The sequence below is a fragment of the Notolabrus celidotus genome, chromosome 1 (genome assembly GCF_009762535.1).
Source record: "Notolabrus celidotus isolate fNotCel1 chromosome 1, fNotCel1.pri, whole genome shotgun sequence".
NCBI classification, from domain to species: domain Eukaryota; kingdom Metazoa; phylum Chordata; class Actinopteri; order Labriformes; family Labridae; genus Notolabrus; species Notolabrus celidotus.
In genome coordinates, this window is record NC_048272.1 from 32560300 (window position 1) to 32577314 (window position 17015).

The window sequence follows — 17015 nt, forward strand, 5'->3', positions numbered from 1 at the left end:
GTAAAGAAGCACAGTTTCCCCATCACAAAATATATTGTACCAGTAAGCATCTGACTCTTTTAATAGTGGCATCAATGTCTCAGTTTTTTAAAGTATTTTGAGAGCAACAGGCTAAATAATACACGTTCTGTCTAATTTATCTGTTTATTATTGAAATATCATGGATACAGAATAAGGGCTAAAACAGTCCTTTTATAAATGCATTACCATCTGCCAGAATAAGAGCAACAAAACGTCTTATATTTAATTTTAATGAATGTCTTCTAGTGTAAAATATGATAAGCAAGGTCTTCATAACTTCTATGATGAGCAAATATCTTTGTTCATCATGTATTGACTTTGGTTTTAATAAATCCATCCTATATATTAAAACGTATTGCAGTTGTTAAATAGCTCTTTATACTTGAAAGCTGAAACCTACAATAAGTCACAAAACACTCTCACATGATAATATTAGAAACTGCAAACAGATCAATTGATTTACACCACGTCTCAAAGCCTCTGGAGAAACTATTTTTTAATCGAAATTGAAATAAAATTGTATTTTCTGTTCAGTTTAGGTTTTTACTAAATTGTTAAGTCAAGATAAATACGTGCATTTAGAAGAAACACAACCTTTTTATGTTTGTTAAATTATTCAACAATCATTTAACAAGCTTTTTTCTTTTGATAAATGTTAAATAAGAGGGGAAAATAATTTCTCTAGGCTTTGAGTTGCTGTCTCCAAGAAAATATTTGATGTCTTTTTTTTTTTAAGTTAAAGCTGCAGTGAAATGTTTCCCACAAATAATAATATATACTGTAATACTTTTCTTGCACTGACACATTTTGTCTAATCATTTGAACCCTATAGTACCTGGAATTACATCTTATTATGCTTATGTTACTCTTTCAGAATCAGAATCAGAATCAGAATCAGCTTTATTGGCCAAGTATGCTTGAACACACAAGGAATTTGACTTTAGTAAACTGTGCTCTCATTGTACAAGGCATAAGAATAAGAATAAGAATAAGACCTACAATAAAAAATAAAATAAAAATATAATAATATTAATAATAATAATAATAATTCATATCTTACTGTAATCTATAGCCTGAAGCGAACACGCATTCACACATTGTATTTACTGTTTTCCTGTAATAACATAATCAATGGTTCCTATCCTTTGCCTTATTATTTTATCTTGAGATAACACTGATTGTCGTCCTGTGAAAATAAGTGCACCACTGTAATGTAATGTGATCATATCCTAAGAGCTGCACAAGCACCCCACAAACACTGAAGAAGTCTCATCCTACCTCATTAGTAGTGATGAGATTTGAAGGGTAACTCATGATATGATAGAGTGCATGGCCTCTGATAATATATCAATGAAGAGATTCTGCAATGACTGATAAACTGTGAGGCAATCATGCAATCATACATCACAATATCTGATTGACTGAAGGATATAAATGACTCAGATGTAAAGTGCAGGATTGATGTCATGAGTGTGACCACAGGGGAGGAGTCAGGAAGCAGTGACACGGCGAGTGAAGGGAAATGTGTTTAGAGCACCGCATTATTTTAAAATGAAGTGGTGCAAGCGATACAGTAACTGTATCACATGAGTTATGAATACTGTATTGTTGTATTCATATTTTGTCCCACCCCTGTATTGCCCTTATTAGTGTGGGCATGACGTGATTTGGTCCAGCTTATTGTCTTGAAAATTATCGCTTTATCACAAGGAAACAGGCTTTGTTATCTCAAGATAATGAAATAAGTGAATCCTTTATAATAGAACAACCAATTGTTATCCAGAAATAACAAGACAATTAAGTCAAGATCTCGAGAAAGTAACTCAATCAACTCATTATCAAGGTTAAACTGCTTTATGAGATTAATAGAGACACAAAGGTCCTGAATACTTCCTGAAATTTTCAGGGTGGTCTGCATGTGTGAACACAAACATGTAGTATAACATTTTCAACCAACTTCATCCAGAATTTTTCCTGAGAACCCTTCAGTAAAACTTCTGCAAGACCTCAGGGTGAGCCAACGTGAGAACACTCAGCAGGTCAGAGTGGAGGAGATTTACCATGAGTGAGTGGGCCGAGGTGATGACGCTGTGCTATCTCTCTGAGCATGCTGCTGTATACTCTTCTCTGCACACCAGTGTGAACACTTTCACTTCCATGTTGATACTGTTTTCAATGAATGGATGTATGTTATTTATTTACATATATTATAGAGGAACAAAAGTAAACAGTTAGTGTGACCATTCAACTCATAAAATAAAACCATGTTGCATGTTTATACTGATCCATTTCACATAATAATATTCACACAATCAATGACCAAAAAAAAGAATAGGCAGAAACCAAAACCTTATTTCTGCCTATCCTACAATCCATGATTTAGCCCAGAACACCAACAGTGCAAAAAAGAAAACAACAAAAGTAGATTTTCTCTACACTGCATAACTTACTTCATAGTTATTTTATGCTGTAATCTTTAATTCGTCTACAATTTGAGGCTTTTTTGAAACTCGAAAAAGAACTGCACAATTTCAACTCATCACTGAGGCTGTTTCATAGTTTTACTCCCAAAACTGAACCACTGCTGTATTTTAGGTTGGTTCTAGCTTTACATTTCTCAAACGCGTGTCCCCATTGAATTATGATGTCCTTCTTCTAATACAAACAAATGCTTGATACAAGAAGGAAGACTATTATTCCTTGCTCAAAAATGTACTCCTAATGCTTTTAAAGACCCAATATCTAAAAATGTTTAAAGTGCAATACCAGAATAAATGGGATAATGGTTAGTATGTCTAATTACATCATAGCATTAAAGACCATGCTTCGCTCGACATCTTGACGTTTCTCAGCTTATGAGGGGCTTCATAAAAACTGCACACCTGAGAATTTATAGACATTTTTTAGGAAATGAAAGTTGTCTAACAATTTTGAGGACAGCATGTGTGAAAGAGACTTCAGCTCTGATCTTGAAAAACAAAAAAACAACTGCAGCAGATTTGCCCACACGCAAAAACTTAGTGGATAAAATGGATACACGTACACTTTGGGCTTCTGTGTTAATGAATGCCATCAATCATGTTATAATGTATAATTTTTTATTTGATTCTACATATCCCACATGTACGTATTATAACACCCTGTTTGATTTTATTCTACATATTTGTTATTACATTCTTTTGAAGGTTTGAGTTCATTATTTTATACTGTTTTTTAAAGGGTAGCCCTTCTCTCCAAGGTCTTTTCATTTTATTCATTACTAAATATATATACACAGCAATATGAAATTCTACGATGGTGAGCGAGTATAAAGTACAAATTAAGGCCTTTGTGAAATCTGTAAAAAAAAAAACATGCCTTCGGGTAAAACTGAGTCATATGTGGAGCCTTATCCACGAGGGGCGTATGAGTCTTTAAAGTTCAGACAAGGACAGCAGTGCTGAGCAAAGATTAGCAAACAGAAACAAAACACTTAAAGTGAGTCAATGACAAGAAGTGCATTCATGTTAAACAACGGCCAACAAATAAGAGTTCTGTTTCACACTTAAAAACATTTAACAGGTGTAGAAACCGTGCAAAATAACAGGATAAAATATGGTTGTATCATGATTTATTTAAAATTCAAACAATGGGTGACTGATGAAAAATGTATTTGTTTGTACATGTGTGTGGAGAGTGTGAAACCTGCTTAGTCTAATGTCTGATGATGATTTTTAATATATATGTCACAAATTTTATATTTATATGCTGTAAATATGTAGTTTAAGAGGTTTATTCTCTTCTATTTATTCTATTTATAATCCTCCCTGGTTTCATAACCTCAGATTGCCTCCATCATATTTTCATGCTGCTTCCTCACATCAGCTGCTTCAAAGCTCCTGATGTTTTTGGCCCAGATGCTCAAAGTGAGTGTGTGCGCGTGCCTGCGAGCGCGTGCATGGGCCAGGGAAAAGGAAGAAACTGAAAAAAAAAAAAAAAAAAAAAAAAGGAAAGAGAAATGTCACAGCTGTCTCCCCTCTTCAATAACCTGCATAGCAACTGGACGCGCGGCTGTCCTCCTCCTCTTTCCTCGTGCAGCCCCGGGAAGGGCGCTTTGGGCCAATCACGTCCTCCAAACCTCGTGACGTCTAGTTTGTTGACACTTCCATTAGCTCTCCACCTGTGTGACGTCACTGCAGCAGGTTGGGGTGGGAGGGGGGCGGTGACGAACCAGAGTGGAGGAAACAAACAAAGATCGTTGAGTAAAAGAAGAGGGTTTACTCCCTTCTGTTTTTGTGGTATTGTTTTTTTCCCTAGTACTTGCTCTTATAAAAGAGCTGTTCTTGGTTAACTGGCACAAAGTCTCATTACTACAGGCAGTGGATCCTACACCCTGCATCAGTGTTTATGAAGTTGCATTTTATTTCATCCCTCTTTCAGCTCTATGGCTGTGTGCATGGCATTGTCAGTGTGTTGGTCGGTCAGTTTACCACTTTGGTGCAAATTAAATTTCCTTTGGGATGACAAAGTTGCCGATGTCTTCTATGTCTCCTTCTTCCTGTCAAATATTCTTATCCAACAATTCAATGTATTGCCATAGTTTGTGTACTATTATTCTGAGATGCTGATTCCTGCACAACGATCAGGTCGGTTCATTTGTATAATGTTATGGTTTAAAACCAGTATAAAGCAATACATTAAACTAAGACAGTACACTCGATTAACTTTTGAGTGTCTATGGTTATAAGCAACTAACAGTTTATACCCATGAATGTGTTTACTGTTAAATAATGAATCTAAGAATGCATTAATCGCAAATATTTTTAAACCCTGTAAGTGGCCTATTCAACTAAATTAACAGGTTTTTTTTCATTGTATCTCATTTTATTAAAAGGCCTACAGTGTAGATTGTGATTGTTTCTTTTACAGGAAATGGAAATCTCCCAAATATCAAAAAGTACCAACAAGGTTTTTTTGTTTGGTAATATTTAAGCCACAAACATGATTGTAGGTGACCCTTTTCAGGTGCATTGTATGTTTAAAAAGGAAATAGAACAACGTAAGAATCCTCTTTGACTCAAAGGGAACTTTAATGAATTAATCCAGTCATTAATTGTTGTAAAATGAATATCTATTTAAAGCATCAATATTCTTCTTGAATTGTGAATTTTCCCCCCTGTTCTACCACACTGCCTTCTATGTCCCTTCTGATTTAACACTCGGAGTGATCCCTCTTCTCCAATATAAACGATCTCTGGAGTCAGCAGCTCAGCAGACACGTCGGACGGGATACTCTGCCTGGAAACACCGCAAACTAATCGGAACCGGCGGCCGACAGAGACGGACGACTCTCGCAGGAGACGAGGGGTCGACTAGGTGGGATAAAATTAATGACTGTTCCCGACAGCAGCTAACAGCTTACACACACACACATACACAGAGAAGCACACACTTCCTGTCAGTAGGCGGAGCTGTCAGTGTTGTAAACATATCATCTATTTTTACTCATAAACACAAGAGTTGAATTAAAACGGTGTGTGATGGAGATAAAGCCAACAGGTTACTGTTACATCTGTACAAATCCAAAATAAATCTCAAGGAACGAAAGATTTCTATTTCTTTAGATGCGTGCCATGATATTTATTGCAGGTTTTCTGTGTTTGCACCTTTAAAAACTAATTTTTTAATAATCAATTTTAAGTTTATCTTAATATTCTTACACAGAAACATAAATACTGCATAAACAAGGTCAATACAGCTAAAACACTAAACCATTAAAGTGGTGTGGAAATAAACATAAATCAAAAATGTGTGTCTTTAGACAACTCAAGTGTCTCTGTTGCCAAATTTAAAGCTACTTAAAGGAACTTTAGGAGTTGTGTAGTTTTTGGGGAGTCACTAACAAAGTGAGGCCATTTCTGTATTTGCTGATATTTTCTGCCAAAAAAGTCTCATCTATTTTTACTTATAATGTGTATCGTGCAACTCATGGTGAATCTTTGGCATGGAAAAAATTTAAAGAGCTGTTTTATCAGCATGTGATTAATCTTATCATTTGGCACCTACTCCGCCACAGAGTTTACAGGCATATCAAATAGCTGTAGGCCCATATAGATAACCTGTTAATCTGGTTATGAAGGGTCTTGCTTGCTATATCGGCCAGATTGAGGCATCAGTATTAATTTCAGTCAGCTAAAACGTCATATAGGAGCTTTAATCAGCATGCAGACCTGATACTGTGATGCCCACTTCTTAAAGTGGAGGGAGAATAGAGTGGGTGCAAACACACCCGTACTTTAATTCAATCAATAATGCAGAAAGACTTTAATTAAGCTGCTAGTGAGAGATTATTTATCTTAATTATTTCCTAGAGGGTGAACCCTATTCATGCTGAAAGCGTTTCATTTATTGAAGGAAAGAAAAGCAAGAAAAACACACCTCAGCATCCTCTGAATGCACGCAGCCTGTCTACAAACCCTTTGAGTGGCTGCTGAGTAAGAAAAGCAAAAAAAAAAAGGGAAAGAAGAGAAGTGATACTGGAGGACCCTGCAGCTGCACACTGCGGGTCACATGTAGGTTTTTGTGTGGCGTTGAGAGTCCTCAGCCAAAGAGGGCAGCACCGGAGATAAGAGGGAGCGCAAGTCAAAACAAAAGAATATCTGAGAGAAAGAGAGGAGGGAGCTAAATTTAGCTCGTCTTTCTCTCTGTGTAACAGCTGGGGAGGGGAAGAGAGGCGACTGCGCTGAATGCTGATCAAGATGCTCTTTAAGTTCATGAATGAAGCATGTGCAGCTTTAATTCACTTGTTATCCTGCTGGCCTTGGATTTTAACAGCTGGAGTTGATAAATGTGTCATATTTTGAAGTAAAATGAAATACATAATCCAAAATGTTTCCTCTATAGATCCTATAATACTCTGTTTTTATATTTGCTCCTGCTGTGGTTACATTCTTATGCCCGTCCAGCAGACGCTCCCCCTCAGATGTTATATTTAGGTGTGGAGTAAAGGTTAGACCCTAATCAACTTTTATGTGAATATTATCACAAGTTATTGCTTTGCAGTTCAGCCAGAAACCCACAGCCGTAACACATTTGTGAGGCAGTTAATTTCTCCTATTGAAAGGCCTGCTGCCTGTTTTACTGCCGATCATTACTTCTACTAATGTTTTGACGTGCTGGTTGTAATCTCTGTTTGTTACTGTGCTGTGAATAAAATCAGACATGAGTGTGTGAAAATATTCAGCAGCATTTTGTTCCTGTTTATTCCAGAGTGGGTGACAGGAACGTCCACATGCAGCCCATAAACTGATGGCTCGTGTGTCTTGGACTGCAGGCTGTGCAAACACAGCTCAGTAGATGTCATTATAATAGCTTGAATAGAAACACAATAAAGGGATTAACATACCACATCATTTTAGAAAGTAAAAAACATAGTTGTTCTGAAGAAAGACAGATGTGTGCTGACAGCACTCCTTAAATACACTCCCTTTCACCTGGACAGGTGAGTTCATGTCCACGTGAAACCGAAACACAACTCATGTGTTATTTAAATCAGTCAAATGATCTTTTCCGAAACCTAACCGAGCAAACCTTCGTATCTTAAAGAGCTCATAATGCTCTATCCCCCCTCTAGAACACTACGCTCCCAACATGCAGGCCTGCTCCTCATATCTAGTCTCTAAATAATATCGCAGGTTGAACCTTCAGTTATCAGGCCCCTCTCCTTTGGAATCATCTACCAGTCAGGGTCCGGGAGGCAGACACCCTCTCTACTTTTAGGAGTCGACTTTAAACTTTTCTGTATTATAAATCTTATAGCTGGAGCTGGTTAAGGTTTAGACCAGCTCCTAGTGATGCTGCTATAGGCTTAGACTGCCGGGGGAACTTACACATTGGGATCTCCCCCCCGGCCTCTCTTTCCTTATGACTTTAACTCTTCCTGTCCCATTAAAGTTACTGTCATAGACTGTATAAAATATGGACGTAGTATCCGTGACGTCACCCATCTGTTTCTGAAGCACTGCTTTGAGGCCAATCGTCGGCAGCAGCCATATTGCTGCTGTCGAGCGATTGTGACGTAAAGAGGCAGGCTTTGAGCCTCCTAGCCAACAGCTACAGTGTTCTCGCCTGTCAATCAAGTCAGCTGTGCCTCTCATTGGAAGACTCATAATCTAAATATCTTCAAAATTGCCGCGTTAGAAAAAAATTCCCCTCCTGTTCAGTGTGTGTCGTTCGAGAAATGAGCTATCCAGACTACACTTGTTTTTTGTACCAGGCTGTAAACATGTTTATTTCTGCTGTAAAGATCGGCTTTTTTGAATTGGTGTGTATGTGGTTTCCGGTGTTTCTGCAGCCAGCCTCAAGCGGATCCACGATGAACTGCAGTTTTTAGCACTTCTGCATTGGACTAATATTTTTAGACTGGAGGTTGCCACTTGGTTACTATCCAAAGACCTTTCTGGAGTCCCTGAGCTCCCTTGTCCCGTAGGTTCCTCTGGATCTCTGCCGTAGACAGCCTGCTGCTGTGGACGTGCCAGACTCCAGGTGCTACAACTACTACTATCAGTCTCACCACTATCTCTCTCTTCATCTCCCTCTATCCCTCTCTCCAGCATGGTCTCAGCGGGTGTGTCTAACATGAGTCTGGTCCTGCTGGAGGTTTCTGCCTGTTAAAGGAAGTTTGTCCTTGCCACTGTAACTTGCTAAATGCTGCAAAGTGCTCTGCTCATGGTGGATTAAGATGAGATCAGACGGAGTCCTGTCTGTAAGATGGGACTGGATCTTATCCTGTCTTGATGTTGGGTCTTTGTTAATAATATAACGTAGGGTACGGTCTAGATTCACTCTGTTTGTAAAGAGTCTTCAGATAACATTTGTTGTGATTTGGCGCAATATAAATAAAGATTGATTGATTTGAACTGACCCAACAGTAGTGGCTTCACAAAACAGAACAAAGTTGTCAAAGTTTGATTCGATTATGGCATCAGAAATACTTTGTTTGGTCCAGGAGAAGATCAGGGTTTGGGTTTGTATTCAAATCTGTTGTTCGGAGGAGCATGTGCAGCACTTGAGTCAAAGGAACAATAGTTTATTAAAACAAACATCATAGTGATGAAAAACTCTTTGAGAAAACAGACACCACCCCTGTTTGTAACATCATGTTTTTAGAGAGTCAGGGGATGTCAAAAGTTATGCTTAGCGAGATGTTTATCTTGACTATGGCAGTGCTCTTGGTCCAAGCTGCCGGCGTCACAAAATCAAGAGTGCAGCCTTCTAATTGACAATACTTGGGCTTTAGTTTTGCAGGCCTGCAGGTAGAGATGCACCATATCATATCAATATTTTTATTCCTCACACCAAATTCCAGCCTTTGGGTAACGATCATTGAGCCTTGACTTTATTTTGAAAATCTTTTTTCCCCCAAAACAGTATTTCAAAACAAAAGACTTAAGTGACAAACTTACACGAATGATAAAATCTAGAAATGTGAACTTCTTGCTGAAATATCCCAAAAATAATAAATGGATTATCAGAGCATCAGTGGATAGTTTTCTTCTGGAGATCTATCAGATAAATGTAATGCTGTGGATTCATTTCTTCTGGGTCCTGTGAATACTGCAGCCAGCTAAAACCCCTGATTTCCCAGTATGCATTACAGACCACCAGGAAAGCTTTCACCGCCTGCACTGCGGTGGTGTAAAGTGTAAAGCAGAGTAAGATGATCCCTTCGGCTGCATTAGCTGAGCTGATTGAGTTGTGTTTGATTGGATTGGCGCCGTAGACGGATCATTCTGGAAGGAATTAGAGATGTCCGGGCTGATAACCAGGGGTGGTTTGATCTCTCTCATCCTCTTTCTCTCTGTCAAGGTCTGTGCATCTTTGTCCTCTCTCACTCTCTGCGTTTTATCTTGTCACCTGCTGCACAGAGATATCTCTGCCTGAGTTTATTATTGAGGCAGGAACCATTAGATTGCTCGGAGTGTCTGCCCTTTGACTCCTCTTAAATCAGCTGCTCTGGTTGTTTAAGTGACGCCAAACCAGACCAGCCAATATGAGGATTCTGGGACTGAGACATACGCTGATGTTGGAGGTGAAAAAGTTTCCTTCCAACAGTATGGCAGCAGAGAGAATGATTTTCTGTTGCATTAATAATCTGCATTTATCTTGCATCAATATAGAGACTCAGGCTTTCACTGTCATTGAACTCTACACTGCTGAAAACATTCAAATATACTGACAAAAGGAGAACAAACTGCATGAAGAAGAAACGTTTCTAAAAAGTTTCAGAGCTTAGATAACCAGCTGAATGTGGTGCTACAGTATTAATCTGTTGCATGTTTCTTCTTGTGCTTTATTGCACAGTTGTGATTTGTTCTGTTGGTGACTGTGATGATGGGAGGAGAGCAGAGCCATGAGAGGGAGGAGAGAGAGGAGAAGACTGAGCAACAACAGGAATCTGCAAACACAGATGGCTCGGGGTCTGCGTCTGCTGAAGGTAGAAAGACATATAAGAGAATTCCCCTATTCATCCTATTTCTAGAAGTTAACTAAGGGTTCATAATCTCTAATGTCACTTTCCCTTTATGAAAACTCTGTCCTGTGTTTCTCTAAAAGAGAGATTTTCCATTTAACCATCTGAGATAGTTATAGTTATAGTTGAATAACTGCTAAAGGCTGAGTAGTGAGAAGAAGAGGTGGAGGTGGGTTCAGTAACTGTATCTATGTTGATTTCACAACAACACGTTTAGGGATGTTTTCACATTCAAAACAGACTAAGAGAAAAATATGACAGACGCCTGAGCGAGCAGTAAAGAGTACAGAGCAGCAATACTCTGCTCAACGTGGCAGGAAAAAGTCATCTCAAAGTCATGATCAACAGATTTGGTTGTTTGCTTTAGGATAAATATGGTGACCCTTTCATGAAGGGAACATTTTGAGTTGATCAAGACTAACTAACTCCTAGTTAAGGCCACAGGTACCAGGAGCATTTTCAGAGATCTGGCCTTCCCAGGTCAATAACTCATCAGCATAGCATTGTTTTCACCAACACCTCTTTTTAGCCATATTGAGTAACGTCCAAAGTCCACCAGATCTGGTCCAGTCCGTCTCCGATCCGTCACTGCTCCAGATCTGATACGTTTCTATTCTAGTCAATGTGTTAACTTCCACTGGATCCGCTCCGTTGCATTCCGGCTGCGTCTCTGATCCGGTAGGTCGGAGCCCTCCGGATCAGATAATCAAGACTTCTATTTTTGCCGGATGCTGGAGCACGACACATCAATCTCAACAGAGCAGATCGAGCGGGACAGGAAGTCAGGCACCAAAACAAAATGAAAACATCCGGTTAATTTGTGAGATCTTGCAAAAGTTTCTCCGGATGGACTGAGAAACTTTCTCAGGATTTAGAGGTACTACAGGAGTACATAGAGTTTGTGTTCTTTTACTCCAGTAGGAGTTTTGAATGCTTGAACAGTTTTTGAATAGTTTTGCATACTGTAGGTAAAGAGCCTGAAGCTTTCTTTTCAGTCCTTTATAAAGGGAGGCATCCACTGAGAATCTGTTGTCCTATTAGGATACTAGTGTCTAGTATAGGCCCAGTATTTGCCCTCTAAGATGTCATTTTATGAGCACAGAGTTCATTTCAGAGATCATCCTGAACCCTTCCTGATCTCAGAAGTAAACCTCACAGAATCTGTCACTGCACACATAGTGTTCATGCAAATTTCTGCATTTTGATCATACATTTTACCCCCACAGACACACCAGGAGAGCTCCCCCAGTGCCAGATGGGAAACAGGAGAGTGGACAATATGTGTTTCATGATCTCATGCACCAACTGGTACTAAAATGAACTGAGTTTAAGAGAAAAGAAGAAGCTGGAGTGACTTCTGTGCCCGATGCCGCACTTCATGAACTCAAAATCCAAAAAGATGCCATCAGGAAGGTCCAACATGCCTGGGTCTACTTTGGAAAAGACTTCCTGAGAGTGGTTTGAAGATGAGCAGGGACCTTCTTTAATGCTGGCTGTTTTACAGAGTGAAGATGAAAAAAGAGGAGCCTAGTATTCCCTAGTATTCTGAATTTCCTGAGGGAACCTTCCCAAAGGATTAATAAAGTATCTATCTATCTATCTATCTATCTATCTATCTATCTATCTATCTATCTATCTATCTATCTATCTATCTATCTATCTATCTATCTATCTATCTATCTATCTATCTATCTATCTATCTATCTATCTACTTTCACACTAAAGACTGTTGGTTCAGTTTAACAACTATAGGCTAAAGAGAATACAGACTGTAAGTATGTCCTAAGTATTAAACCACATCCCATAAATGCTCCTCCCTATGAAACCCTGTTAAAATATTTGAATATGTTTTTGTTTTCCCTCTCTTAACAGGATGAACCTGTTTTAAATGTCTCTTATGCTCTTACCACACCAGTATATCTGAGTCATGAGGTATTCTCCTCCTAAGAAACTATCAGAGACCAACAGCTGACAGTCTTGACTCTTAAGCAAAGAATAACCCTTTAAAAAAACTGAAACAGGAGGCAATGAGGCAATGAGAGTCTCTTCAAGAATTGATGTCATAGACATAGGTATCAGATATTTTAATGCTTATATGCTTCCTTTAAAACAAAAAAAAAGGAACCAATTCAGAGAAATGGGGAATTAAAAATGGTGTGCTGTTGTGTTATTATTTTTTGTTGTTGAATAAAGCGTTCCTTAACTCTGGTGTGTGAAAAAGGTCCACATTCTTTGAGTGATCAGCTTATTCTCTACCTTCTCGAAATAAAAATATGAATATAAGCTATAGACTGTGCAGAACATGGACATAGTCTCTGTGATGAATTGACAAGCTAACCAACCAACCTAAGTTTCCAATAAAATAGACACAGGCAAAGATACGGAGGCCCTGAAGGTCAACTGCACAGACACATCATGAATGTAACAAAAAAAACATTTCACTGAATGTCACAAACATTTCATCAGACGCATACATATTTCATAAAATAGGAAACGCATTTTCACAAAAATCCTTTCACCAAAAACAAAACCATTACACAAAAAAAGTATTTCATAAAATGCAAAAAAAGTTTTTTGGGTATTGCAGAAAGGTTTCATAACACTCGAAATTAAAAAGCGAAATAACTGCATTTAATGCAAACATTTCCACACAAAGTAAAGCTTTGTCATGAAAGGCAATGAATTTCAAAAAATGCAAAAATATTTGGAGTGCAATTTTTTTTTTACAAGCTACAAAAACCTTTTGTAAAAGGAATTAACGTCTAACAAACCCAATAATGTGGAATGGAACGCAAAAACATTTCACAAAACACAAAAGTATTAAATTAAAAAAGAAAACACTTCATGGACTGGGATATCGAAAAATACAACTTTATTTGTAAAATGAAAACCAACTTTTGAAATTCAAAAACAGTCAGGAACAAAAACATTTCATGAAATGTGAAATCACAAAAGATTTTGTAAAAGAAAAATTTAATGAAGTACAAATTATTTTATGTAACGCAAAAACATTATCCTAATTTTGACGTTTCATTAGGAACATTTTTGCTGTAAAAATGTTTCTCATCCACACACTCATACACAGGTTTTTTTTTTAACCTCATATTTATATCCACATTATTATTCATTAAAATTTGTTTTGAGTGTGTGTCAGTTTGGTATTTTTGATTTGTGATATTTGACAATAATTTAGGTGGAGTCTTTGAATAAGCCTCTGAGTGTCCTGTATTGCCCGCTCTGTGTATTATCAATCTATGTGTTAATTTTTATTCATGAAAATATAAATATATAAAAAATAAAAATACCCAAATATTTTATTTAAAATATAAACATTCCCTTCTCAAAACAATAAAGCAAAAATATATTTTATGGAATACAAAACCAAAAGACATTTCATGGAACGCAAAAGAACATTTCACAAAACAAGAAGTATTTTTAATAGATGTTTTTGGGTTTTCTGATGGTTTTTTTTTCAATTTGCAAAATGTTATCTAGCATGATATAATATTGTTTTCTTTTTATGTTTCTGCATTTTATGCAAACTGTACTATGAATCTACATATCCAGCAATGAATGAGTCATTTGTATTGAGACACACCCCTTTCTCGTGGATGATTAACAACACTAGCCAGAGGCGGTTTCATAAAGCTCCACACCTTTCCTGACTCACCTGAGACAAACCAGAAACAGAGACACAGACTACAACATAAGAGGATGAGATTCACTCTGAGCCAAACAGTTTCCCTCGGTGAGATCAGCTACAGGAGAAAAACAGTGGAGAACTACAACACTACAGCCTCAGCCCACAGGCTCCTCAAACACTGAAGGTGAGTTTGAAAAATACAGGAGTACAACTGAAAGTGAAGGTTGGAGTGCTTTGACTGGATTGACTTACAGTCTGCTGTGTTTTCAGCTTTACTCAGAGACTGAATGGCTTCCAGATTTGCGGAAGAGCTCAGCTGTCCGGTCTGTCATGACATCTTCAGAGAACCTGTCCTTCTGTCGTGCACCCACAGCTTCTGTAAAGGCTGTCTGCAGACCTGGTGGAGACGGAAACAAACACTTGAATGTCCAGTTTGTATGACAGTTTCTTCAAAGGCATTTCCACCTATAAATCGAGTCCTTAAGAATCTGTGTGAGGCCTACTTGTTGGAGAGAGATCAGACTCCTTCAGGAGATATCTGCAGTCTGCACTCTGAGAGACTCAAACTCTTCTGTCTGGACCATCAACAGCCGGTGTGTGTCATCTGCAGAGATTCAGAACAACATACTGACCACACATTCAGACCCATCAATGAAGCGGCAGAACAACACAAGAAGAAACTTCAAGAAACTCTGGAGCTATTGAAGGAAAAGTTAAAATTTTTTAAACAAGCTAAAGTGAGGTTTGATCAAACTGCAGAACACATTCAGGACCAGGCTAGATGCACGGAGAAGCAGATTAAGAGGCAGTTTAAGATGCTCCGCAAGTTTCTGAAAAAAGAAGAGGAGGCCAGACTGTCTGCTCTGAGGGAGGAAGAGGAGCAGAAGAGTCAGAGGATGAAGGAGAGGATGGAGGCTCTGAGCAGAGAGATAGCAGCTCTTTCAGACTCAGTCAGAGCCACAGAGGACGAGCTGAGAGCTGGAGATGTCTCATTCCTGAAAAACTACAAGGCTGCAGTGGAAAGAGCCCAGCAGCGCCCCCTGCTGGAGGACCCACAGCTGCACTCAGGAGCTCTGATAGATGTGGCCAAACACCTGGGCAACCTGAGCTTCAACATCTGGAACAAGATCAAGGACGTGGTCTCCTACAGTCCTGTGATTCTGGATCCAAACACTGCTCATCCAAACCTCATTGTGTCTGTAAAGCTGAACAGTGTGAGTATAGGTGAGATTCAGATGCTCCCTCTTAATCCAGAGAGGTTTGATTGTCTTGTCTCTGTCCTGGGCTCTGAGAGTTTTGACTCAGGGACTCACAGCTGGAATGTCCATGTGGGAGACAGTACAGGATGGACTCTGGGTGTGATTGCAGAATCTTTCAAAATGAAGGGAAATAATCAAACCAGACACTGGAGATTAGGGTTTGGCGCAGGTCACTACTCAATAAGATCATCACCGAATCCACCCACCGTTATTGCAGTGCAAAAGAAGCTCCAAAGGATCAGAGTTAACCTGGACTGTGACAGAAGAACTCTGTCTTTCTCTGATCCTGATGATGACACACACATATACGCCTTTACAAACATTTTCACTATGAAACTGTTTCCATTCATTAACACTGTGGATGGACTAAAGTTATTACCTTCAAAGGTCAGTGTGAATGTGCAACCAAGCAGTTAGAGATGAAGATGTAAAATCTGTCATGTGGTTCTCTTTAAACCTCCTGAGGTTTTTTGTCTTTTTACCATTACTATTGTTTTACTGATACTGCCTCATTGGAACACATGGACTTTAAGTAAAGATGGACAATAAACTGCCACTTATTGGTCATTGCAGTCCTTTGCTTTAAGAGATATGCATAAACCCTGTGTTCGACACAAGCGGCAACCTCCGGTCTCAAAATATGAAGCCCATGCGGAAGTGTTATAAACTGCAATTCCTCGAGCATCCGCTTGAGGCTGGCTGCAGAAACACCGGAAATCACGTCAACACCAATTCAAAGAAGACGATAATTGCAGCAATAATAAACATGTTTACAGCCAGGTTCAAAAGACGGCTTGGCTCTTCGTAGCTAATTTCTCTATCAGCACACACTAAACTTTTTTTTCTAATGTGACGGTTCAGAAGATATTAAGATTACGAGTTTTTGCCCAAATAAGGGCATGACTGACTTGACTCCCGGTCGGGAACACATAGCTGTTGGCTAAGAGGCTCAAAGCCCGCCCCTCTACGTCACACCCAGGGGGTGCATCTCAAAGCTCTAAACGTCCATCCTCGCGTCTCTTCCTCGCGTCTCTTCCTCGCGTCTTAGTCCCACCCACCAGAGATGCGAGGAAATGAAACCAGAGGAGAGAGGAGAGAGGAGATTTGTATTTAGAGAAATGAGACGTCCTCTCCTCCGGAGCGTCACGTGAAGCGACGTCGGTTTGTGATGACGGCTTTAACAGCTGTTTGTGTCTGCACACATGTTCACTGTAATAACTCTGATAAATATAAACAATAACAGAGCTCTGTCTCTGTGTTTACATGTTAACACACACCTGCACATGAAGAGAATCTGCTCTCTGTTTATTCTGTCCTAAAGCATCGCGGATCGATTCACCGGTAAAATGCCTCATTATTAAACTATTTATTACTTTAAGGGAAAATAGAAACCATGCAACTCTTTTCAAACCCTGTGCTCATTAATGATCAGCCTCATATGAAACTTTATTAACCTGACTGGAAATATAACAAGTGTTTTTACTAACAGACAAACTTTACTGTCAGACTTCCCTTCATGAAGAAAACGAGAACAAATGGGGAAACTAACAGGAGGAATAACTGATCATTGATATATATTCTA

General features: G+C 38.8%; 1 protein-coding gene and 1 long non-coding RNA gene across 4 annotated transcripts; both read left to right on the forward strand.

Moving 5' to 3' along the window:
- Nucleotides 1-5238: 5238 nt before the first annotated feature.
- Nucleotides 5239-12739, forward strand: LOC117815746. The gene is made up of 3 exons (XR_004631844.1): nt 5239-5376; nt 10363-10495; nt 11758-12739. It is a non-coding gene; the product is annotated as an uncharacterized LOC117815746 (long non-coding RNA).
- Nucleotides 12740-14112: 1373 nt separating this feature from the next.
- On the forward strand, nt 14113-16026 carry LOC117817326 (nuclear factor 7, brain-like). Of its 3 annotated transcripts, none has more exons than XM_034689978.1 (2): nt 14113-14358; nt 14445-16026. In XM_034689978.1, exon 2 carries the CDS (start codon nt 14462-14464, stop codon nt 15848-15850), a length of 1389 nt encoding a protein of 462 aa, XP_034545869.1. In that variant the 5' UTR covers nt 14113-14358; nt 14445-14461; the 3' UTR covers nt 15851-16026. The 3 variants fall into 3 exon arrangements, with proteins under 3 accessions (XP_034545869.1, XP_034545883.1, XP_034545876.1); XM_034689992.1 differs by having other exon boundaries at nt 14473-16026; XM_034689985.1 differs by having other exon boundaries at nt 14346-14358; nt 14429-16026.
- Nucleotides 16027-17015: the final 989 nt, after the last annotated feature.